The sequence below is a fragment of the Scophthalmus maximus genome, chromosome 3 (genome assembly GCF_022379125.1).
Source record: "Scophthalmus maximus strain ysfricsl-2021 chromosome 3, ASM2237912v1, whole genome shotgun sequence".
Classification (NCBI taxonomy): domain Eukaryota; kingdom Metazoa; phylum Chordata; class Actinopteri; order Pleuronectiformes; family Scophthalmidae; genus Scophthalmus; species Scophthalmus maximus.
Genome location: NC_061517.1, coordinates 4,355,970 through 4,382,822, shown reverse-complemented (window position 1 = coordinate 4,382,822; position 26,853 = coordinate 4,355,970). Strand labels below are relative to the sequence as shown.

The window sequence follows — 26,853 nt, the reverse complement described above, 5'->3', positions numbered from 1 at the left end:
TGCAGAATCCTCAAGAATACGTTGGCTCGCAGTTGTGAACGCGCAGGGAAGGCCGGGTTTGCGCTCGCAGAGCAGAAATGCTCCCACGCGAGTACGGTTCTTTTATGACGGACACCATTTGTGCTGTAAACATTTAAAAAGTTCTGTAAAACGTGCTTTTGCATCTCAGTGTGTCGGCTGTGGAACGGTTTAGAGCGACAGTGGGACGATATGACCTTCAACTGTGATTTCAATTTGGTCTCAAAGTTTAGACCGAGTGCGGTTTGTTCCTTTAGCAGTTTTCCACACGCCATCCGTGTTGCTCAAAGCGTCTGAAGCTTTGTGGTTTGAGCTGCATTAGCTAGCAATAAATCCCCGGTCTGCACTGAACGCTACGACCGCAGCGCCGGAGATTAGAGGGATCCGTCAGCAACAACTGATGCCACTGGGTCCACACAGAGAGCTAAATCTACTGCATATGATGAGACAACACACTCATCGAAGGAGCAGAGGGTAAGACGGCGGTCTTCTAAGAAGATAAATGCAACTGTCAATTTCAGCGTCCAGGGTTTGCAGTGAATCTGGAAGCAGCCATGTGTTGCTCCCCTGCTGAACTTCCTGCTGACAGCACTGTTCTTGGAAGCTGCAGAGGAATGCAGCTGAAAAAAAAAACACGACAATGAACGGGAAAGTGGCCAGCGAGTCCGGCGTGGCCTCGGGGTTACTGCGGATCAGCGATGATGAAGTCATAAACTTCAACTCCCACCTTGATATTAACTCAGGAGGAATCGACGACGACGCTTTCACCGATGAAACGTCAGAGTGGCCGAAAAACCGGCCGGCGCAGATCAACTGAAGTGTGGCGCAGAGCGAGAGTGATGCAACAGTCTGTAACTGCACTGAACATAATATAACATTCCAAAATAAATTACAGACCAAGAACCCCAAAGCTGCTTAAGGGTAATATAGAAAGATTTAACGTTTAAAGTACTTAAAATCCACTAGATTAAACAATTAGCCCATATAATATATTAAATTATAGTCACACTGACAATAAATCTGTGATTTAGGCAATTTATTAAGTTAACATGTTAAACGCATTTCCTGGTTTTAAACTTCTGGGAACTTATTAATCACTGGCGAGCCAGAAAAAAAAATATTTTCTAAAGGTCATATTGGTTTCTGGTAACTAAATTGTGAATCAGTTAAACTAAGTGATCAAACATAAGACTGACTGAACTATTGGCTGCTGCAGATGCTGATATATATACTTTTCTGTTCTTTTGATTTTCAGTATTTATTTTCAGGAAAGTGCTATGGAACAAAGTTCAGACAGTTCAGAAGAATAGGAAACCTTATGAAGAAAAAGTTTTCAAACAAAAAACCAATGATTACTTCTTTTTTTTTTTTTTAATCTACCAAAAAAAATCGTACCGTTGCACGATTGTATAATCTGCCCGACACAGCGAGGCTTTAATATCGGCTCCAATTAGGGCCTTTTGACAAACCGGCTGGGTGAAGTGGCCGTGCATAACGCGGTGACAGCTCCATCCATCGCTCATCGGCTCTGGTGGTTAGGGGTCGTGTAATTAGGCCACCGCAGACCATGGGGAAGTGGCACTTCAGACAGGCAGCCAACAAAGACGGCCATGTCGCGGTAATGTCACAGGGAAGAGTTTACACCAGATTCGGTCTGCGACTGCTTCCTGTGCATCATCATGAGGGAAACCGCCCCTAATTGGACAGTGTCGCAAATAGTGTGTTTATATTATTACATAGGATGTGTGTGTTTGTAACAGTAGTATTGTCCGAGCGGGTGGGTGGGGAGTGGGATGCTGTTGATCATTGGAAGCGGGAGGGGGGGGGGGGGGGGCTGACAGGGTAAAGAAGGGTCAGGATATGAGAGGTCTCGGCTGGCGGCGCAGGTTTATATTAACACAGGGTGGTCCGAGATGACTGCAGCACACAAAAATGTCAATGAAGATATTCGGGACGAGGGAGACCAAAGGAGGAAAGAACACACACGCACACACACCCGGAGGATTCAGAAGAGGAGGCCTGGACTGTGAGAACCCGGGCCTGGACAATGTTCCATTGAGGGGAGGAAGACAATAAAGCCTACAGACGTCGTTTGCCTCTTGCAGCCTTTTTCTGGGCCGACGCTGAATAGAGCAGCGCTCACATTGAGTCGGTCCCACAGAGCGACACTCTGACATTTTGGTGGAACGGCTCTGCGAAATCCCCAAACGCAGGCGTGATGTGTCCGGGCCGTGGTGTTGGGGCTGAGCTGGGAGTCTTCCCGGCATTTTTGTGGGCTAAAAACACGCAGCTTGGCTCGCACTAGAAAGACATACCAGACGTGTGAAGCATGCAGCGCTTTCCTGTCTAGAAGCTCGAGACACGGAGCTCGTAGAAACAACAGCAACGAAGAGGAAAAAAAACGACAGGGCGGCCTTCCATGAGAACTGTGCTGACGTGCCGTTCCTTGCGAACAGACTCTAAACAAATGGAGGTCTGCTGTTTTCACATGCGGTCCGAAAACTAGACAATACGGAATTAAACTGCCCCGGAGACGAGCAGACTCGTGGCAGCATGTGGAGCTGGTGAACGGCCGTCGATCCGTGCGAATGTCACAGAGTCAATTCGGCGGAATGGAGGAAAGTCAAAAGGCGACAGGTCCCGTCACTTCCCCCTGGGTTTCCCCCAGGTGTTTCCTCTGCCCCCGCAGTCAGCAACCGGCCACTGGCGTCGGCCTCTGGCTCTGCTCCAGGACCCCCGACCCTCTTCCCGTCAGTCCATTGACCCGAGCGATGATGTCACTCCCGTGTCAACCAGCAGAGACCTAACCGGACCCTGACACCAGCGGCTTTCGGCTGCTCAATCTGAGCTGGGGGACATTTACATGTCGACAAGTGAAGAGACAATAGCGGCTATTCGTCTCTCACTTTTCCCTGGCGTGAACCCGCGCCGTGTCCTTGTGAGGAAAAAACTGCCACAACAGCAGCAAAAAATAAAATATCAACAGTGACACTTGATGAGCAGAAAACAATGCGAGTGTGCGCCGGAGCGTGGGACAGCTGCAGCGTTCCTCGGCTTGACGGTGCTGAAACATGGCAGTGAAAATGACTCTCTGGAGGATCACAGCTACAGTTTGTTCTTCCAGACTAAGAGCGAGGGGGGGGGGAATTATACGGTTCTGTGAGAGAAAAAGTCGAGTCGAGTCACGGCTCATTGATCTCTCCACAAAAACCACAGTGTGCAGAGAGGAACCGCAACAAACATCCGCCGCAGCGAGGAAACAATGAGAAAAGAGAGTTTGAGCTGAATGGGAAAAGATCCAGGCCGAACCGTCTGTTCGGAGAACTTCATGACATGGGCCAAACTTTTGTTCAGAGACGGAAAAATAATAGGTGAGGAAATATTACAGGGAGAATATAACGTATAAAATTGACGAGTTCGTAGCAAGTCACATTCACACCCATTCTTCACACTGCCGGAAGAGAACGTCGGGGGCAATTTAAGGGTTAAGTGTCTTGCCCAAGGACACATCGGCATGCGGACTGGGGGGGAAGCTGGGATCAGACTGCCGACCTTTGTGTTTGTGGACGACCGTCTATCCACCTCCTGAGGCACAGCCGCCCCGCAGCCAGCAGCAGTTTGAGGGATTGCTGACCAGTTGTAATTCCTTTAATACTAAACATTCTCCTTGATCCATGTTGAAATTATTTTCATTAATCCGTCTGATGAACTGTCCCAAACCCAACATTCGAGCAACTATAATGGATCATCGTCATAATTCATTATCAACCGATTAATTAAATCATTGTCTAGTCTGTTTTACATAAACATGCATAAACGTACTTCCTTAAAAAGTTATGTGATCGAACATCTTCTTCTTCAGGACCGACAGTCCAACACCCAAATATGTTAAAATTCACTGTGATTTGAGACAAAGGAAAAGCTGCAAGTTCCCACATTTGATGACCAGAAACCATGAACTGCTTGTAACGTTTGCTTGAGAAATGACCAGATGGTCATAATTTATCAATAAAATGTTTGGCGATGAAAATTCCTGTCAAGCAACTAAAAAAATGAAACCAACTAATTGTCGCTCTTCCAAAAAGTCTTCAATGTTCAACCATATAAATCAGAGAGAAGAGATTTAACTAACTAAAAAAAAAGTAAAGAACATATGTCTTAATTTTCCGTAAGTTGTTGGAATGAAGAAATGGTGGTGGACGATTAGATTTAAGTTTAGTTAAGATAAGTTTAGTTAAGTTTTATTAAAGATGGAAGTGATTCAAGGGTACTAAGGGATTTATGTTGTGACTCAGGGCTGGGTGTCATAACAGGGGAGTCAGCAAACCACACACACACACACACACACACACACACACACACACACACACACACACACACACACACACACACACACACACACACACACACACACACACACACACACACACACACACACACACACACACACACACACACACACACACACACACACACACACACACACACACACACACACACACACATCTCCCCGGGGTTTTGACCTTCACTCCGAACCGGCGTTTAATATTTGTGCGGACTGACGCACTTCCTGACCCGTCCCTCGACCCGGTCCTGGCCCAGCCACGACCAGAAGTCTGCCCCCGCACACAGAGGAAGGCAGGGAGGACGAGGGGAGGGGGGAGCGTGAGGCGGCGGCGCGAGAGGGACGAAACAAATCGAAAACAGATGCGAGTTGTACACATGTGATTCAGCATTTCGAAACTGAGCAGAGACGGTCGACCCCCGGCGATTTTCTCTGCGGCTCTTCACACTTTCGTGGGGGCAACGCCTACGTGTTTGCGCTGGACGTACGTTTTGTTTTATATTCATATTCCGGTGACGACACGCCGGCCACAGCTGCGCGGCTGAAATCCCCAACTTCTACCAATAACTTCATCCCATATCCGGACCCGTAGGGCGATAACCATTTAGCATGAGCTGATGTTGACACACCTGGAATCCATCCAGCCACTTTCCCTCCCTTGAGACACGGCGGATTTCCAAGCAGCGCATGGTCATCGGGCGAGACATGACATTAAACAGTGAAAACTGTTGGTCATTACTCTCTTTTCGTCCCTGCCACTCGCTCCCCGTCAAAACGGCGGATTCAACAATGTGCGAAAGCTCGTTCGACTCATCGAGGGTCTGGCGGTAAAATGAGGCCAATTGCAAGTCATGTTGTCTGCGAGGTCTGCTGACAGATGACGCACAGCCACGGCCGGTCACCGTCACACCGACAGGACAGTTCCTCACATAGAGGGCACGCTTCACAGGGAAAGAAGAAGAAGAAGAAGAAGAAGAAGAAAAAAATCCCCCTCCAGCAGAAGTCCCAAAAAAACAACGAGCCACGGGATAGGAGAGACGCTTTTATGCGGAGGAAATTGGGTATTTGCCAATTAGTGTTTTATCTCGAGACCGTAAAACGGGCGAAACACTGAACACACCGCGCCGCTAATGAGAAAACCCGATACGGATTAATGTGATTTTTTTAAGACCCAAAGCTTGAGCCTCTGTGAGCAGCGTTTCTAGGTCACGCACTCGAGAGAGAGAGAGAGAGAGAGAGGAAGCACTTTTTAACAGTCCAGACTCTCAGGGCTGTTAAAGTAATAGTTAAGGAAACTGTTTCTGGTGCACAGTTAGATGAAAAGATCATCATCAGATGAAAAGATCAACATCCTAAACTTATCCTATGTCTGTCTGTTGAATATGAAGTTGTGATGTATTTTTGCTTAGCTCGGCTTAAGGACTGGAACCAAGGCGACATCTTCATGCTGAGCTAACGGACCCTAGTTTCATATTCATTCAGAACGGTGGCAAATTTGTGTATCAGGGCTGCAACCAGCGACTATTTTCATGATCGATTCATCTGTCGATTATTTTTTCTCGATTCATCGATCAGGAAAAATGTCGACCATGTTTCTCAATCTCCACGATGATTACCTGTCCTAGATGAGCAAAGAAAACCAGAAAACTTTCACATTTAATAAGCTGAAATCAGAGAATTTTGACTAACCCTATTATTCGATTATCAAAATAGCCGATTAATTTAGTAGTCGCTTGCTAATCGATTAAATGTTGCAGCTCTGAAGTGTATTTCCCCAAAATGTCTAGAACTATTCCTTTTACAAGACATGCTTCTGTCCTGTCGTATGTGACGCCGGCCTCACCTGCCGTCCATCTGACGGCGCTACTCTACGATACGGAGAATCCATATTCTGTTTGACGTTAACTCTTTCACGGGGCGTGACCCGAAATGCAGCCGAGGGGTCCGAAGGGTTTAAAACTAAGGTGCACGGATGTCGTGAGAGACTCCGGCAGCCTGTCGTTAGCTTTTCGCTCCGGTACGAGCTTTTTATCGACGCTCCTCTCGTGTTTCCAGGCGTTCCTGCATTCAGGGTGGAACTCATGATCCAGTCCTGTAACCGGGGGGCAAATTGGAGCCCGTCGCCGACATATCAAGGGAGGAAAGTGGATTTCCAAACAGCATGAGACGTCCGATGTCCACAGCCACACAGAATTCGGATCAGATGTTCGGCCCCTCCATTACCATAATCCAATCTGCTCGGGAAAACAAATGCCGAGCTGTGAGCAATTTTGTTCACCCAGCCGCTCTGTGAAAACAGACCAGAGGGCTTGGATTATCAGTGTTAAAAAAGTCTGCTCCGTGTGTTTTCATGTGTGTGTGTGTGTGTGTGTGTGTGTGTGTGTGTGTGTGTGTGTGTGTGTGTGTGTGACGCTGCGCTGTCTGGCACAGCTCTTGTTTTCTAACTCCCCTGCCTCGCGTTAGTCAGTGCTGGTTTTCTATTCACCGTGTGCTTGCGAGAGGAATACTAACGCCAGTCTACTACAACTCATCCATCATTTCGGTGGCTCAGGATGTTGCCATAGTGCTGATTCAACGTCTGCACGCACAGCAAAGCGCAACCTGTGGCAACACCGGATGGTTGAAAGAGAGAAATGGGAACTGAGCTTTGGGGCTCTTAAAGGTCTTCATCCCACTTTCCACACTGTTGCCAGTTGCGCTCCGACCGCTCCGGTTCTTTGTCGCCTCTCTGGATTGTCCCGAGACAGAAGCAGATTAGCGGCGTTCAGTGCGCAGCGCCCTGCTTTCCACGGCTCTTTGTGTGCGCAAAAAAAAAAAAAAGTCTCGCTATTCATTCAAATGAATCGAGAAGGGACGGCCAGGGCTCATGCGGCGGTTCCCCCTCCTTCAACAAAAAGGGCTCAGGGATGACGCCATCTCTGCATTCCCGAAGCCTTTCACCAGGGAATAATCTCCATTTCCACAAATCATCAATAACCTACCGGGATACAGAACATATAAATACAGACAGTATAATAACTCATGCTATACGGAATAATTAAAACTGCACATGTCCGTCTGTAAGGTGAGCCCTCCTACACTGGCAGCAAGAACTCGGATGAAAAACAAGGTCGAGAAAACTTGACACGTTTTGGCAAAGCAGTCTTTAAATTTTAGTCGTTGTTCTCCCTTCATCTTTAAAACTATATTAAAACATAAGGTAATGCAGAAAGTGCAGCGAGATGTTTGCATAGCGTTTGTCTGATCTGTCGCTAAATGATCCGTTATGTCACGTGCGATGGAGCCAGTGAGGACCAAGGAATTCAACCGCGTGCTTGTGTTCATTAAAAAGCTGTTTTTTACAAAAAGTGTCTTTGTCGTAACTAAACTGCGTGAAGTTATTTTTCCTCCTCGGTGCTTTTGCAGTTCATTTACCGTTAATTTGCGCGAAACACGCGCAAACATCGAGGCGGATCACATGTATGTGCAAGACACCTGACACGACAAATGACATATATGGGGATTGTAAGTAATTTAAACATGTCCTGAGTAAATTCAGCCAGATTATTGACATCACCTCGACGAAAGTACGAGCCTCCAGTGACTCGATAAATACGACGATTGACAACCATGCCCAACACTTTGACAGTTTCCTCACATAACTAAGATGCAAGCATCTCCACAAGCCATCGCCGGAGGAGTTCAGGCGCCGACAACAAGCATGTGAGAATCTGGATGGGATGATAAGGACATAAGGATCCCAGACTAACAACTTCAACAAGACCTGCTAACTTGTTTCCAGCAAAATAATAGATTCAATAGTTTGTGCACCGCAAATACGAAATCTGTCGTATTTGCGGTGCACAAACTAAGTCTACCCTGAAGACTAGACTAGCTTTATCTACTGCACATTGACTCTTGGTTTGTGTTTGCAGAGAACACACAGCCGTCATCCATACTACTACGTTTTCGTTTTAAAACGGCGTTTTTAAACCGAAACGATCTCCGTCCACACAAGCGTTTAAACCCTGTATCAGTATTAATCTCCGTCCACAGTGAAACACCTGAAAACACGTACACTTGAAAAGATAATACTACGAACGAGACACAACAGTAGTTAAAAGTAAGATCAGCGATTGCTTCTATTGGGAATCCGATGGGGCTGGACCTCGTACTGAAAGGTGGTAGTTGAGTCGTGACTGATGACAACCAATCAGGGAGCGAATGCGGGTGACTGCGTCAACTTCTCCGTATTAAGTGCTCGAAAACTCCGCAGTAGTGTGGACGAAGCCATATCCTCCTACAACCGCTCGGAGGTGTCAATCTGATCGGTCTCCGGGCAGCGACCTTCCACTCTGACCCACATGCTTTGGAGCCCGGTGAGCTCCGAGGTTCCAGCTGGCAAACGCCCGTCATCTGGTCCCGTTTTAAGAAGATGAAAGCACTCTCCAGCTAATGGTGCAGCGCCCGGCCAGTGGGAGGGCAACAACGCCGTGATTGAGAAATCATATCGCCCTGCTGCGTGAAGCCTATCATTAGATCTGTTTTGCATTTCCTCACCATCAGCGTAACACCGATTGGACGCTAAGCCTCCAGGTGTGACAACTCGCCGTGCAGGGATTTTGCGCCGGCGCGAATGTGGGCCAATCCCGGATTAGGACACAGGGGCCGTCAAACTGCCGACTTAATCCGCCGTCACTTTCATTACCTGGAGTTGTTAGCTGCGGCGCACACAGAGCTGCGCCGACGGCCTTAACGAGAGTGGAAGTGCCCTCGGGCCGCCGCCGCCAAGCTTCCTCGGCCATTAAATCAAGCACACGGGTGAAAATTAAAATAGCAGAATAAACTTGCGTGGGTGGAGGGAGACGGTGGCGTAGTGTGGGTTTAATGCATCTAATGTGGAAATAACAAGCGAGAGGTCATTAAACCAGGACGCAGGGTTTATGGTTCACACCTTTAATAGAAACAGAGCTGTGTGTTAAATATTCAGATGCTTTACTCATGTAACTCATTATTTATACCACACTGTAAAAAATATTACGTTACAATTTAAAGCCCTGCATTGGATGCAAACCACAAATGTGTACTTAAAGTATCTAAGGTAATATTATTACTACATACAGTATATTCTAATATTTATATTATTACTTTTCTATTATAGATGATTCAATAGTTATGCAGCATTTTTCCAAGATGGAACTAAAGATTAATTTCATTATAGATTAACCTGCTGACTATTTTCATCAATTACTCAATTACGTTCATTGTTTGGTTTGTAAAACTTTTACACATTTGTTTTATCCGATCAATGATTGGACGAAAATTTAAAATCAGTGGAGACGGATGTGACGGAGGCCAGCTCGATCACGACGACAGAGTCACAGAGTCTCGGGGAGGAGCAACGTCGGCCGAACAGAAGGGCCACTGACACAGATCCAAGATGGAAGGAGGTCAGTCTGAAATAGAGCAGAAGCAACGAGACCACGCAGCAGAAATCTCCTCCAGCTGCAGCCGGAGATGCGGATCTTCCGGAAAACACATGCGACATCCTCTTAAGCGGCCCTCGGAACGCAGAGATGATTTGACACAACCCGTGGAACTGGGATGAAGCCCGATGCTCGGGATTCGGCGTGACTCCGAGCATTAAGGCCTCATGTGGGATGTTTAGTCGTAATGGGCAGGAACAATGCTCAAGGGCCAAAAAAGCTCCTCTCAGCGAATGAAATCCAACCATTCAACTGCTTCCCGGCAGAGAAAGACCAGATGGATAGAGAACATCTTGAAGTACAAAAACTCCAGTGCTCTCCAGTTCACTGAACACGACATGGAAGAGTGGAGCTGGAATTGGACGGAGTCTGAGTGTAAACACTGATGTGCAGATCAGATCATAATCAAACGGGAGTCAGATGTCGACGAACTGAAGAAATGAACTGGACATGTGATGGTTCCAGCTTCTCACTGGTTTGGATTTTCAGGGGTTTTGTTTGTCGTCGGACCAAAAACAACATCTGAATCTTTGTTCTAATTCTTTGGAATCTGTGAAACACCCGTTTTCCCTGCTTGTGGCGTTTTATTCATGCTCAAAAGAAAATACAGAAAATAACTGATTAATCTTCAAAATATTGAAACGGGTTATGTTTCATTCGTCATTTTAAAACACGAGACAGTAGAGCTGCGACGATTAATCGATTAGTTATCGATAACTAGAATTTTCTGTCTCTGATTTCTTATTCCTACAGATGAATATTTTTCTGGTTTTCTTTGCTCCGGTAAACTGAATTATCTTTGGTTTGTGGACAAAACTCTTAACATCATCTTGGGAAACACAATCGACATTTTGTGTCATTTCATGGACCAAACAGCTGTTCGATTAATCGAGAAAATAATCACCAGACTTTCCATAATGACATTAATGAACATCAACATGTTCATTTTGCCAACAATCGCCACTGTGTGAGATCAACATCAGAAGAAGGGTGCGTTTCATTATACCTCGGCACTCGGAATGACCGACCGTCTCGGAAGGTCGGAGGAACCTCACCAACCCCGACTATGAAATCCAAGATGGCTGCTCTCCGTGTATCAATAGTGAGTGAAAACTTGTTTTGTCTCATTGTGTCTTGTCGTACACATTGTACTGTCCAGTTAGTGTGCACGTGTGGGACTACGGCGTTAGTATGTGTGAAATGCCGCGTAATGTGCTACTATGAACCGGTTTTGCTAATAATGGCTAGCAGGCGTCCATCTTGTTTTCCGACTGCAGGCCAAACTCGGGCCGCAGCTTCGGCCACATCCCTCAGCCATAACTTTTTTCACATCACATACATTTTTTTTTAACGTGCACTTTTCCCCCAAACAGGCGTAGTTAATTCACCCCTCCGACGCGAAGCATTACACCGGATGCTTGGCATTCCTTCACATACCAGGCAATTTGACATGCAGCCCCCCCCCCCCCCCACCCCCCTCTGAGTCCGACCCTGTCATCTGACTTTGTGTCACGAATCCATCCATCCAGTCCTTCTCACACAGACACTGGAGACACACAAGCAGCGAGCGCCACAGGTCATTGGCCTCGGATTCCCCGCCTGTCGGGGCGCTCCGCTCTGTGACTCAATGACAAGCCCATCAACGGGACGGCGGCCTCGCCTCAGCTCTCCTCCCCCAGCTGTTCACATGGGAGGAGAAGTGGGGGGGGGGGTCTCTGCCCCTGGGCCATTCAGACCCAGAGAAAAGAGTCCGTCTCTGAGCGGAAGCGAGACGCTCGCTGCACAATAGTCATATTCTGCTGGAGGAACTGCGAGGACGCAGGGAAGGAGCATCATGGCAAACAGCTCGGCTTAAATACTGGAGTCATTCAAAGTGGATCTGCCCAGTTCAGACTGTAAAAGAGTTTAAAACAGGACACAACTTCAATCGGTGTGGCTATGAATCTGCAGGTTATTTTCTCGATAAACGTATTGATCCCTCTGTCACTGAACTAGCGGACAACGAGAAAAGCTTTGTCTTTGAAACCTTCAAAACCTCACAGAGGGAGGAGCCAGGGGCAGATGTTTGGGCTATTTTTGCTTAAAAAACAACTCAAAGGATTACTGGATTGTCACAATTGCTGTTCAGTTTTCTGATAATGAACTAATCATTTGAACTTTGTTCTCCAGTATGATTTTTTCCCCTTTTTTCTGTCATTGTACAGTGATTTTTTCTTTTTGTGGTGTGGACAAAACAAGATCATTAAACGTGGTCATGGATGACGATGGGCGTGATTGAGGACCGAACAGCCACATTAAATAAAACAGGGTCTTTAGTTGCAGCCCTGACACAATTTATGCGAATCACAACTGAAGTCGCTGTCCCTCATATATATATATTACCCTCCGACGGTGTTTTTTTTTTCAAATTAACATGTCCGTGGGGAGAAAACAGGCCAAACGTCGCGTGTTGCCAATGTTGTGCCGGAGCAAACACAAACACGCCGGTTCCTGTGGCCTCTGTATTCATTACAGAGCAACTTTTCTCAAAACAGATGTGGAGAGCACGCTCGCCGGTCACAGAAACCTCACGTCTGTCCGAGTCGGGAGTATCCATGGAGACTAATGAATACAAAACACAAGCGGTTGGTACGAGGGCTCATCGGGGCTCTGGAGACTCCTCCGCTGGTCGCCGACAGGCCTGAAGCTCGAGAGCACGCGAGACGTGATTGTGCCGAAGTGATCTCCCGCACGGTTTTTACACGTGTGGGAATCGGTGTGTCACGCCAATTCCTCATTGTGGAAAAAGCCCGGTGGATTTTTTCCTGTGTTCCGGGGGGGCCTGCCGCCTGCCTCCCCTTCCAGCCGTCCACCTCCAGGGCTGTTACGTGAACACTTCTCATGCTGCAGCGCCGCTTTGAGCTCCACCAAGGAGCGAAGAAACACGCTCGCAGGCGCCGGCGGCTTCGAGAACACGTCTCTTTCGCTGTCTCTCTTCTGGTCGTTCAAACATCCCGGACGGGGAGCAGAGATTCTATATCTCCGCGAGGAAACAAGTGCAGTGTAGGAAAGTACTTTGCATCTACACAACTACTGGGCTGAACAACTGTTGCTCCGATACTGTTGGTAAAAAAAACCATAAGGACCAAAAGTTACTACAGCGTGAATAATGGTGTGTTTATAAAACACAACGCACGGTTGAACATGAAACATTTCCTGGCCGAGGCCGACCGTCATGTCTCAAGGGGCCGATGTACAAATCGATATTGGGGAGTAAAAGAAATATCATGATATCGATATATCAGCAGATATATACAGTAAATTGAAAAGAAATGTGTCAATGATCCCTAATATATATATATATATATATATATAGAAATGTTTTACTCCCTAATATCAGTATCTGCATCTGCCCCCAGAAATCAGTTGGGCTCTTGGAAAAACGTGGGAAATGAAACTAAATTATGATGAATTGACATTCCAAGACATTTTTCATCGGAAGTCCATTTATAAAATAATAAATCACAGTTTTGAAAAAGATAAAACTTTAAACGGATCCTCTAAGCCCGTCTCTCAGTGTGAGTTAAATATAAATGATTAAGTTATGCCATTATAATTAAAACCTGCTCTGTATATTCAATACATTTGACCAACAACACTTTATCTGGACTTTAATTGTCATAGACAATCTTTTGATTGTTTCATTGGTTCTTCAGTGTGAGTGGAGGATCTTCCACCTGCGTCGTTGTGGACGGACCCAGGCTCAGACTCACTTCAGCCCCGGAGTTCTCTCGACTCTGTGGGAGCGGAGGGAACCAGGTTCAGATGTTGGTGTAGAGAAAAAATTCCTGCCTTATTTATATAACCTCTGCAGCTCGACGGTCAGAGGCGTCAGCTCGGTGTGCGAGAGGAAACCTTCAGTTTCCCCTGATCCACTGATTAGTGACGCCGTCTTAAATGGCGCTGTTTGGAACTGCAAGCTGAAACGACGAATCTGTGAAGGGTTAGACGACGGATTATTTTGATTATTGATCAATCTAGAATTCTAGAATCTAAACTATTTGCTGCTTTTTCTCAGTCTCAGGTGAAAGTAGACAGAATACCTCAGGGGTTGTAGTCCGTTAGAGTCAGACAGAACAAGACGATTGAGTGAAGCAGCTTGTGATATCTTATGAACCTATATGATTTATGGATGAGGAGAATAATCATTAGCTGCAACCCTGCTTTGAACTGGCGCTCATTTATGATGGAAATCTTAAATGCGACGTTGAATTCCTGCCATGAAGCGTTACAGTAAATCGTTTTCACCCGGATACACGATCTACATCTGGCAACTTTTTAAGGAAGAAGGTTAGTTGCAAATCAAATCAATTCGTCACAGATCTCGTGAACAACACGTGGACGTCAAATAAATGCTGATTTATAGGAAGAAGAAGAAGAAATCAAGAGCAGCAACATAACATCACTTTGAATTCAGCAGCTCTCAGTCAGTCCATGTGACAGCTCATCATCATCAACATCATTATCATCATCAACATCATTATCACCATCATCATCAACATCATTATCACCATCATCATCACCACCATCATCATCATCATCACCACCATCATCATCATCATCCCCATCACCATCATCATCATGACCACTACTGAGGGGATGACTGACCGGAAGTGGGGTCTGTGAAAATGCGTAGGGACGCTATCAGACAGACAAACTGTTCGACTGTTGTCCACCATTCATCACCACCACCATCATCATCATCATCATCATCACCACCACCATCATCATCATCACCATCACCATCATCATCATCATCATCATGACCACTACTGAGGGGATGACTGACCGGAAGTGGGGTCTGTGAAAATGCGTAGGGACGCTATCAGACAGACAAACTGTTCGACTGTTGTCCACCATTCATCACCACCACCATCATCATCATCATCATCATCACCATCATCATCATCACCATCACCATCATCATCATCATGACCACTACTGAGGGGATGACTGACCGGAAGTGGGGTCTGTGAAAATGCGTACGGAGTCTATCAGACAGACAAACTGTTCGACTGTTGTCCACCATTCATCACCGATCCAAATGAAATTCAGTCCAACGTGCATCACGCAGATAAAACTCACTGCCCCTCGGATTAATAACGTGATGGTGCACGAGAGAACCGGCGGCCGACCGACGGTTCGACGAGCACATTGAGGGGGGAACCGACTTTCGACGCCTCTCACCTGAACCGGGGTGAATCTTTCACGCAGTCTTCAAAGTCCACCGTCATGTTTTCTCGGGCCGGAGTGACACGGTTTAAAACGCGGGTTTCATCTCCCGGGCGAGACTCGAGGTGGAGGTGTTGAGTGGTAGTATCCGACAACACGGAGAGAGTCACAAACAGCCGGGTGCTCCGCGCTCCTGCAGCCGCTCGCTCGCTCCCGTCGCTCGGTCTGAGGCTCCGGAGCCGCTTCCCTCGGGAGCTGGAGCCCGCGCTGCGTTCACGTGCCTCGCCCTGGACTCGGTGCGCAGAGTTCTTTTGCGGTCGGGTCGAATCAAGTCAGGTTCATTTTAAAGCACAATTTTGAAAAACATGCACAGTTTTGCAAAGTTCTGTTCAAAGTATAAACAAATCATTTAGGAATAACAAACTTAAAGGACACACAAAAAAAACGACATCATCATCTTCAGTTTACCCTTAAATATACAGTCATTTAACGTATGACGTCGTCCGGATATATTAACTTAGCTACATGGATATATATATTGGTATTAACTTAACACAAAACTTAATATATATAGCACTTCTATTGTTATAGCTTCATGCTAAATGGAGCAGGCTCCCCAGTCACCTTCATCCTGTTGAAAACACCAGTACCTGATGTCAAACCAAACCAGTCATACAGTTCATTTTTAATATTGTATATCTTGTATATATATTATTTTTATATTGTATATATCATATAATAACCGCTGATGCATGATATCAGTGGTCAGGGGGACTGTACTACCACTTCAATTTTGAAAAAGGGCTACTTAACAGTCTCAAAACTTAACTTAAGTATTTCCATTCTGTTTCATAATACAGATACTTTATACTTCATTTCATATACAATCATATAATCAGGTAGTGAATATGATATACAAAGTAGTTCAAATTTGTTTAACCTTGAACCAACGACATTAGAAAACTGTTTACCTCCTGTTAATGCATCTATACGATACGATAGTTTAAGGAAACACTGACAGATATTTTCATTTTGTTCAGTACTTTAGTACTTTTTCCCGGGTAGAATTTTTTTTAATGTTTTCATCATGCATGTCATTTTTTTCCTACAACGTCGTCACATCATGTAAAGCACAATTCTCCGACCGCACTTGAACGCAGCACAAGCGTCGTCCCTCCGCATGAGATGGAGTGTAACGCTGACGTCACGTTGCAACTCATTTGAATGAATACAACCAATTCTTCTTCTTTTTCTTTCTTTTTTTACAATAACTTCATCACATTAATTTTTCTCATGGGAATTATATTCAATTTTCACATTTGACCACCAGGATAAGTTGTAATTTTCCCTTAAAAAATATGACTTAAATGACAAATCAATTCTTATAATTGTCGCCAATTAATTGTCCACTCAATTAATGAACTTGTCTTTTTTTGCTGTAGAGATCTTTAATCGGGTCGTGACTAATTTATCGCCAATGTTGTTCATCGTGTTCACTCTCATCCTCTAATTCTCTGCATTTTGTAAATCAAGAAAGAAAAACAAGAATTCCATGTTGTGTACTGTTGAGATTTACATCGCTAGAAGTAGAAAAGTGTTTCAGGTCAGGTGTTTTAATCCTCTGCTGCCTTGTTGCTCCCTGCAGTCAGATCCATACCACTCGTCTTTTCACACCTTTGATACAGAATAATATGTTTTCCATATGTTTTTGCAAAAATCTATTTCAAGTCAAAGCCTGACTCACTGAAACTAATTGCTTGATTTCTGAAAAAACGCTTGAACGTTTAACACTTTCTAGGATTGCCATACAGCACGTACCACTTTCCCATGCATGCTGTTAAAAAAATGAGGGTATCTTGAGTGCATCCACTTCGCCAGCGAGGCTATTATTAATTCACAGGAAATAGGAAAGGCTGGAGAGAGAAAGAGAAAGAGAGAGAGAGAGAGAGAGCCGGCTCAGGATTTTCACTGCAGGATTTCATAGAGCGCCATTGTTCCTTCCGATCCCGGCTTTTAAAAGAGGCTGCAGCTCGGGCCGTGAATGGAGATGATCTCATCCAGTCTCAGCAGAGACGTCTTTGGGAGGAAATGCGGCCGTCATTCACTGAAATCTCAGAGGAAAGACTTCATCAGCAGTTTTTTTTTTTTCTTTTCTTCTTTTTCATCCCCACTAGTGGCTCGCTCTTGGAATGGCAATGTCGGTTAGTTGGTGGGTCCAACACTTTGGTCCAAAGTGAAATCTCTACATCCACATTTACTGGATTGCCATGATATTGCTGACACATATTCATAGTAATCAAAAGGACGAATCATAAGACTTTGTGCTCCCCTGACAGAACAGAACAACAACAGATCATGTCTGTCCCCATGCACCGTCCCTCCTTTCCCCTCTTCCTCTTCGCCTCATCCCCAGTTCGAAGCGCCGAGCGCGTCTTTGCGAGGCCGTCGTGTCAGCAGCAGTCGGCTGAACTCAAAGTGCAAACTGCTGGAGGAACTTTGGGAGCAAACTCGGTGGTGCCTGCATACCGTGTGATATGTATGCGTAATAACCTACGCTGCTGGATTACTGCTACAGCCGCACACGATCGTGATATAAGACCAGTTGGAGCATTGTGGTAACTTGGTAGTGGTTTTGGTTTTGATTTAGCGAATTAGCTTTTGTGACTCTATAATGAAATTGGACTTAAACGCAGATGAACTTTAGTCCAGGGTTTAGGATAAAAAGCGTAGACTTTGTTCACAGTCAAAATGTTCATACACAAGAAGTTATCCAGATAAAGTCAACGGAAAACTGGCAAGAGGCAGGCAGATGTCCGAAATCCAAAAACACAAGCAAAGGTCAAACGCAAAGACAATGTGGCAGGTACCAAAGAGAAGGGACGGCTATTTTTTAAAGGTGTTTCTTGGTGGGAATTTCAGGAAACAGAAACCTATACTCAGATGTCAGTAGCGTGGCGGTGAAGTGACCAGGAACTGGGCGGACAGGAAGTGGATGATGCAGAGACTCAACTTGCGACAACATCTACAGTCAGATTAGACAAACTCAGTAAAGTGTGTTGAGCGACTTCATCAGGGAAGCCAACTCTCATCTGGTCTCCAATTTGTTTTAGCACATGCTTGCAGTTCGGCTCTGGAGCTGGCCGTGTCAATTGAACAGTTATTTGGCAGAAGGTCGGCGATTTGATCCCCCGCTCGCCAAGGCCCGCAAGGCCGAAGTGTCCTTGGGCAAACCCTAAATATACAGCAGCACTGTATGAATGGGTGAATGCGACTTGTACTGTAAAGCGCTTTGAGTGGTCGATTAGACTCAAGCGCTAGATAATACGCTCCAAACTATTGATTTTGGAGGGTTCTCAGTGAGGATTTTGTGTCGGGTTACGAGCATGGCATGATGACCGAAATGGACTGTGACAGCCTCGCTATCATATCAGCGATGGGCCGTTCAGTGACCTCTCTCCTGCTGCTCTCGTTTCCAACACTGTGTGGCATCTAGCAGGTCGAGGCTGTGGCATCCCTGCGGCAAAAAACACACAGACACACACACACACACACACACACACACACACACACACACACCAAAGGGAGCTGTCGCCTCCCATGCTTTGGCTCGCGTCAGCGGCCCTCTCATGGCGGGACATAAGCACAGTATACTGCAGCGGGGAATCTCTGGGAGAGAAGTGAGGGTCTCTGGGAGGGTGACCTACTTTTGCTCCCCTCTTCGGTTCTGCCGGAGAGAGAGAGAGACGCACTGCTGAGCACACAGCTTGTAATGTTCCATCCCCTTTTGACTGCAGGTGCAACGGCTCGACAAGCCACGTCCAACGAGGCATAGACGCCGGATGAGCGTTGTGTATTATGCATGCACGCGTCTTCTCGCTGATGCACCGACTTATTCCAGAATGCATTCCCACATCCATTCTGAAAATTTATTTTTAATATTGCATAAAGGACCGCAGCGCTCACAACGCCGGTTATGTGCAGCATGTGTGTGTGTGTGTGCGTTCGCCAACTAAAGTACACAGTTGCCCGAGGGGGTCACGAGCCAAAAAGGTCGGGAATCACTGAATTACCAAGAGCGGTTTGCGATCATGCCAACATTCGCTGCTGACTTATTCAGCAGATCTGTCGATGCACATCGGCCCGTGAAGCTAAAATCTCGGGCGGCGTCGCTTCTCCGTCAAGCTTCGCTCATTGGCGTCGTGAGCCTCCGGGCAGGAGTTTGCCGCTGCAGCAAAAAATAACGTTTGGGAATTTTACTTTTTGTAGACGTTTGAGCAGGTTAGCTTAGCATTAAGACTGGAAGCAGGTGGGAAGGGGGTGAGCTCGCCTCTTTCCAAAGGTACAGAGAAAGATGAGTCTAACAACAACAACAACAACAACCTCACTGTTGAATTAATTCAGCTAATGGACAAAATTGATGATGGTGCGAGATGGAAGGTCATGGGGTCACCAAAGTTCAAACGGACCCAAAATGCCTGCACCAAATTTTCATCTTAATCCGTCCGCCAGATGTCGACAAACATGTCAACGTCATGGTGGCGCCCAAAGAGAAGTCACAGTATCTCCAGGACGGACGAGACTGACAAGTTGTGTGTTTTAGGAGGAGTCACATGTCAAGTGTTGGTACAGTTCAAACAAATGACCTACGGGAGAAACTAAATCAGTGAACTTCATTGTGTAGGAGTTGGTGGGCAGGATTGTTTTCTGTTACATTTGGAAAGAGCCAGGAACCTCGTCCTCCTCCGAGCTGCAACTTCGTTTTCAGATATACAGATGGTTCTGATATTCTAATCTAGCTTTTGGCAAGACGGTGAATAAGTGTATTTCCCCAAAAACTTGAACTATGTCACAAAAAAAAAACTTTAAATGGGGGGGGCGGGGGGGTTGCCTTCGGTGAAACAAAAACTTTCTCGCATGGAAACATTTTTCCACTACAGACTCTGAGTCACATCATCTGTCACCTTATTGTGATTTGGCATTTCAATTTTCGACGAACTTACTGTACTAATAAACGGACTCTCTCCGGATCAGCGAGTCATTAGAAGTTCTGACCTCGGCTCCATCGTGTGTTAATCGCGTTAGGCCATAAGCCTAATTGCTGAAGGAGTCACCGGCTTTACAGCCCCAGAGCCCCTTCAGCACTCTGGGCCCCAGCTCCTTATCCACCGGAGGGCTCTTGTCAAAAAAAAGAAAAAAGAAAAGCCAGCGGTTCCTGTGAGGGAGACAGTGACAGGATCCCATAAAGAGTGGAGAGGGGGGTCAGCGCCGGGTCAGAGATGGAAAAGCTGGAAGAGAAACAAAAGCAAAGTGCTGCTCAGGAAGCCTGTGTCAGCGAGACCAGCATCAAATATTCATTTAGCCAAAAAAAGCAATTTAAATCCTCACCGAGAAGGTTCAAGGGCGCCAGGGATCGGAGGTCCCGCAGGGTCCCGTAGGGTCACAGCAGCAGAGCAGCTGACCTCTTCAGAAAAAGAATGTTGTATGGACAAAAAGGATCTAGTTTATTAACAGTTGGATTTGGGAAATACACTTTCTTGTGAGCTGGCGCAACCAACCAGGACATTTAGGTTTGATTCAACACTTCTGCTCAGCAAACACGTCGGGCCAGAGAAGGTGAACGTTTTTCTTTTTCTGTGCACGTTCTTTTAGGGGGGGAAAAGTAGGGCACGATGAGCTGCAGGCCTGTTACGTCCCCGCCCACTGGAGCACAACACACACTGATAACACACACAGAAACAGAGACTGGATACACATGAGAGATCATAACTTTACTGTAGCATCAGGAATCACAGAGTTGATGTCTGTCCTGGTGTCAGTTACATAAATGTAGAAATATCTTGGTGGAGGGATTTCATGATTAATACTCCTTTTCTTTTTTGTTGTTGCAACAGGCGGCAAGAGGTTTTCGGACATCAGAGGATTAAACGCAGCAGATCTGAGAGTGTGTGTGTGTGTGTGTGTGTGTGAGACTGAAGCCTCCTCCTCGTGTTCCGGCTGCACGACACCCTGAGAGATCACTGAGGCTGCTGTTGCTAGGCAACGGCTCGGTGCTGCCGAGGGAGGCGGGATGAGGGAATCCTGCAGACGATCAGAGGAGCTTTATTCCCCGTTTGAAGTCTGCGCGAGTCTTTGATGGTCCGACGCCTCGGTTGGCCACAGTCCACCCACAGCACCTGTAACGTTCACCCACACTGTGGCACCGGCACCAGAATAACCACAAACAGATTTTAACAAGAACAAGAAAAATCAACCTTCACTTTTGTTTCCTTCTTTAGTTTTGGCTCAAGGGGGATGCGGACGTCAGTCTGTTATACAAAACTGTGGGAATTTTTATTTTATTTTTCATTATCTATCAATCTGCTGATCAAATTATTGATTTGGGTTGTAAATGTTCAGAAAATAGCCAGTTACCCAGAATCTAAAAATGCTTGTTTTGTCCAATATATTGTCCAAACTTCAAAATGAACAAAAATGCAAAAAGTTGTTTAAGAAACTTACTATTATTATCAATTATCAATAAAAAGCTCTATTTGTGGACACTGTTGGACAGTTTCATCTACAGTGAAGCATCATGTTTTATAACTTCTTCATACATTTTGCAGACAAAAATCTTGGTTTGTAGAGCAACTGAAGCTGTTCAATAAATGTAGAGGAGTAAACGGTTTTAATATTTATATCTGCAATCAAACAAAGTAAAAGAATTAAGTGAAAAGAAAATAATTAAATAAATATCAAGTAAATGAACCTCATATTTACATTCGAGTGCATGATTTGAGTAAATGTACTTCCCACCGCTGCTCAGTGACACAGACACGGGGACGTCAACAAGTACTGAAACACAGACTCACACGTTGTTGGTTTGGGTTTTTATTGGCAAAATTAAAAAAAAATATATAATAATAATATTCAACAACAGTTTTTACACCAGACAGAAAAAGTATTGCAGGTTCAGTTTCTTCTCTTGAGGTATATGGCTCTGTACCTAACTGCTATAACACGATGCTGCCCCCATGTGGTGGCTGCTGGGACACGTACCGGCAGTGACGAGCGTCCTCTCAGCTCCTTGTCGTTCGTCTTTTCCCTGTATTCGACTCACCGACTGAAGCGTCGCCGTGATCAGCTTCTACGTCGTCTGCTCTTCTGACCGCGGGCCCTGATGCTCGCAACAGGTATTTAGGTACATGCTGAAAAAAACAAGAGCAAAATGTTTATTCAGTGTTCAACACCAACGTTATGGAAGGTTTTCTTTCACAGATCATAAGTGGAACGCACAAATTCCATTTGAATGAAACTTCTAAGTGAGTGCAAATTGTCTGTATTGACAGAATGAAAGATTTATCAAATCTTAAAATACGTACATCCTCTCTTTTTATGGAATTTGACATCTTCCCCTCTTTGGTCTAATTCTATTGATTGAATTAAAAACTAAAGGTTTGTCCACATTTTAGCTGAAGCAGTTTTTTCTTTTGACTTTTATTGTTTAACGTTTTTTTTTATAATGTCTGTTTTTGTTTAAGGCCCCCCTGCCGATACAAATTTCAATATCTGAATTCAGGGAATCTGCTGATGCTGATTCCTGATCCTTTACCAGTTCTACCTTTTGTCACAAATATTAAATCTCAGTACTTCAACTTATGTAATTTTAAAATACATTAAGTTAATGAGGCCAAAATTTGCTGCGGCTCTTAAGTCAGAGGAACATTGAGAAGCACTGACTTTCACTGGTGAAAAATCTGAATTTCATGTGGATCAATTCTACAGCAAGTGACCAATTCTTGATCCACTTAATAAGGGAACTATCAGCTCTGTGACTGATCCAGCATCCCCGATTTTTTAAATTAGAAATATTCACGACCTTTGTCCTGACCTCTGCACCTTTCATCTGGAAAATAAACAGAGCCCTTTGAGTTTGCATGGAAACAGAATAAAGAGGAATAAAATCGGACTAATGGTAAGATCATCACAGAAATACCAATATGTCTGAATTCGTGGAAACAACTCAGAGATGTAAAAACAAAACAAACAGACTCACAACGCCTTGGTGACAGTGAGGCGCCGATAAATCTGACAAACCAAACTCACCATCTAACCAATAGTCAAGAGCTCAGAGGAAGATGCCACAAGCCTATGAAAAGTGATTGAACAACAGACAATCTGACCCCTTGACCCCTGAGGACTATCTGACCCCTTGACCCCAGCTTGACGGCCATGTAGAGTCATCACAAACACCAACATCTACACCGTCTCACCAACTACTGTAGCAGCTAAAGGATGATGCAATCAGTTTTCTTTTAGTTTTGTTATGGTTTTTCCACGCTGCAACATTCAGGTTTAACAAAATTATCCGGCAAAGCAGGAAATGTGGTCAGGTGCCACAGCGCTGCACGGTACAGTGACTGGTTTGTCTCTCGCTCACAATCTGTTAAATGAACAAAACCACAGACGAGACTTTCTCTTCCTGCTTGAAGAATTATTTTCTCTCGCAGTACTTACTCTGAGGTGAGTTGGCGATGCACATCAGGCGACTTAAATGAGTAATGTGCACATTGGGGGCTGCTGATTTACAGCACTTTCAGTTTCAGAAACAGACTAAAGATCTGTGTGTGTGTGTGTGTGTGTGTGTGTGTGTGTGTGTGTGTGTGTGTGTGTGTGTGTGTGTGTGTGTTTGTGTGTGTGTGTGTGTGTCTGTGTGTGTGTGTGTGTGTGTGTGTGTGTGTGTGTGTCTGTGTGTGTCTCAAAGAGAATATCTTTTTCAGCCAGACAGTTGGAGGATTCAGCAAAGTTGTGAATCTCTCACCCGGGAGGTTGGTGTTCGAGGATCCAGATCTCTGCTGGTCCGGCTCTGGATCCTCGCGCTGTGTCGTGGCTCGGTGGAGCCGCCGGGGCGATTTACGGTCGAGAGCCGGAGACGACCGGTCGTCGCGGGTTCGCTGACTTCGGCCAGAAGGTCCGTCAGTTCCCCGTCACTGATCTCCTCCTCCTCCTCCTCCTCCACCACCACGGAGGAGGAGTCTGCACAGCACAGGGGTGGTTCCACAAAAAGAAGAAGAGAATATCTTGTAATCATCAATCATCACTTTGGAAATTCTTCTTCTTCTTCTCTAACAATTTCAGCATTACACTTTGGGCAGATCTTTCCCCACTGTCATTTTGCAATTTCAAAAGATCTAATTTCACTTTATCACAGTGTTTCCCCCACAATTACATTGGAAAGTCAAATTCATTTTAATTAAAAAAGAAAATATATATATATTTATTTATTAGTATTTTACATATAATGCCAAGCAGAAGTAATTTAAGGTAATTTTCCTTGTACACCTTATTCCTCATCAAGAGATTGTGGATGAAACTTTTTGAACCTAACCCTAACCCCCCAACCAGTTAACCTAGGGGAATCATATTTGTATTTCCGCATGTTCAGGTGTCGTTATCTATGTTCCTTTTTAGATTCTAGATACAAAACAAATTTGCCCTCCAAAATTTGTAAAATAAAATAATAATGAGGACATAGCTCTACCTGTGTGAGGACTGACTGCACAGTCGGGACAAGTCCAGTCGCCTTCAGGGCCTGAGTTTAACGATGGTGTCAAGCAGTCCATGTGAAACCTGCACACAGGCAGCACAACCACCGGTTTCACCATTAAATACATTTTTGACTTTTGCAAATGTAGATAACACATCTTTCATAACAACGAGCAACTTGACGATAGAGTACCACACCCTGAATCACAGTATCTGCACACCAGCAGCCGGTGTCTGCGGTCGCTCCGTCCACATTCCTCACAGAACACAGCGTCAGCGGCGCCCGGCTCCTCCTCTTCATCATCATCTTCATCCGCCTCCTTCTTCCGGCCCCTCACTTTGATCTGCAGGAGCAGCACGAGCAGATCAGCTACCAGCAGCACACTGGTTCACGCGTCTCCTACAGCAAAACTCTGTAAAAATATTCACCTTCTTTTGAACGACCCCTCCGGCACACCGTCTCTGGTGGATGACGGCGAAACTGATCCGGTCCACCGGGCAAGTGTTGGACGTCTGAGGACCAGGACAGGGGAACAAAATACATATGTTCTCTTAAGGGTCGTGCAGCTTTGACAGTGTCGTTTTACAATGACATTACGTGCTACACATATTAATGGAGAGGATCTGTAATGTCGAAACTTCATTTTGAACGGGGCTGTGAGTCATCATTATACTCATCGTCGATGAATCTGCTGTACGGCTAAATTTATTAAGTGCTTAGTCCATCGAGAGAAATTGAATCACCAAATATCTACTGATGAATATTTTAAGTCACTCATCCAACAAAAATTGGAGCCAGAAATGGCAAATGACAATTTGAACATGATCCAAAAATGAGATGTTAAATTTTAGATTTGTCTTGACTCTCTGTTATTTCATGTTTTATGTGAAAAATCAAGTTTATAATGCGTCATATTAAAAGAGCGAACAGATTTTTTTATTACTATGATTAAGTAATGTGCAGCAAAGGGAATTGATGTAAATGTTGCTAAAGCACTTCCTGGGTTTTCCAAAGATCACCTGAAAAAGTGTCACCAAATATGAATTGTCAAATCATAAAGCACAGACAACAAATGTTGCTTACGGTTATTCATACTTAACCACGTTGTACATAATTGTAAGATGAACATTTCGTTGTTTGGACTGTTAAATCAGACGAAACAAGCAACTTGAAGACATCTCATATCAAAACTCTGATCCATGTCATCCTAATCTGAAGATTATTTCATCTCTATTCATTTATTGTATCATAAAAACATATGAATATGTTTAAATCCCATGTTCCGTGTGTGCGTGTGTGTGTGTGTGTGTGGCAGGTGAAGTGTGTGCGTGTGTGTGTGTGTGTGGCAGGTGAAGTGTGTGCGTGGCAGGTGAAGTGTGTGTGTTTGTGTGTGTGTGTGTGTGTGTGTTTACCTGGGACCATCGCAGGATACACTGGAGGCAGAAGACGTGCGGGCACCTCTCCAGAGAAGCAACAGGTCTCTGCTCGAAGTGACCCAGGCAGATGTGACATGTGTCTGCCGAGGACGTGTCCATTATAGATCAAACAGCACACGACGAAAACAAACTGTGTGTAGAACTAAACGTTTGAATAAACTACACCTGACTCCGCTTTGTTGTGACGCAATTTCCGATTAGCTAGCTAGCTAGCTTAGCCGTTATCTAACAACATGAGTGCGCCTTTGAATTAAGACAATACTGTCATACAGTGATAACAATTTAATGCGTTTGTATCAGAAATAGTTTTATAGTTTCCTGGCTCTATATCGAACTACAGATTAATAATTCACATGTCGACGGAAACCTCTTTTCACTCCACTTCAATTTCGGCGCTACTCTAGCTAACTTCCGGTCTAACTCCTTCAGAATAAAGGCGTCAAAATACAAATTTTATTCATTTATTTATGCATGTATTTACTTATTTTGTTCACTCGTGTATGCACAAATTGTGATTATGGACCAAATCATACCAAAAGCTTTCAGTCATTATTTCATCGAGAAAAACTTTGGCTGTGTTTTGTGGGCAACAATTAAATTTATTTTATTTTTTATTTCTATTGTCATTGTTGTAATAATCAAAGCACAATGACAATTGACTTGATAATATCCTGCTCTATTACCTGATATTGAAGCCCTGTATTGAGGAGACAAACATTTTGTATTATAAACTCCAAAACTTGAGCTAAAACTGTGCTTATATTCCTAAATAACTATGCACACGAGAGAGAGAAAATAATTATTATTAATTTTAATGAAATGATTTAACAGCCGTTCATTTTTGCCAAAAGTTAA

General features: G+C 44.9%; 2 protein-coding genes across 4 annotated transcripts in view; both read right to left on the bottom strand.

Annotated features, from left to right (window-relative positions):
• Nucleotides 1–15,287, bottom strand: part of acap3a (ArfGAP with coiled-coil, ankyrin repeat and PH domains 3a) — a 62,962-nt gene extending 47,675 nt beyond the window's left edge. For both annotated transcript variants that reach the window (XM_035645548.2, XM_035645549.2), the window contains exon 1: nt 15,055–15,287. In XM_035645548.2, coding sequence (XP_035501441.2) covers nt 15,055–15,101 — 47 coding nt within the window. In that variant the 5' untranslated portion in view covers nt 15,102–15,287. The remainder of the gene's footprint in view (nt 1–15,054) is intronic.
• Nucleotides 15,288–20,786: 5,499 nt separating this feature from the next.
• LOC118316840 (PHD and RING finger domain-containing protein 1-like) lies at nt 20,787–26,418 on the bottom strand. 2 transcript variants are annotated; one of them, XM_035645074.2, is made up of 6 exons: nt 25,975–26,418; nt 24,991–25,074; nt 24,760–24,905; nt 24,557–24,645; nt 23,837–24,072; nt 20,787–22,223 (listed from the first exon to the last, which is right to left on the bottom strand). In XM_035645074.2, the coding sequence occupies exons 1-6, from the start codon at nt 26,095–26,097 to the stop codon at nt 22,095–22,097; spliced, it is 807 nt and encodes a 268-aa protein (XP_035500967.2). In that variant the 5' UTR covers nt 26,098–26,418; the 3' UTR covers nt 20,787–22,094. The 2 variants fall into 2 exon arrangements, with proteins under 2 accessions (XP_035500967.2, XP_035500968.2); XM_035645075.2 differs by having other exon boundaries at nt 23,837–24,051; nt 25,975–26,414.
• Between the last annotated feature and the right edge of the window lie 435 nt (nt 26,419–26,853).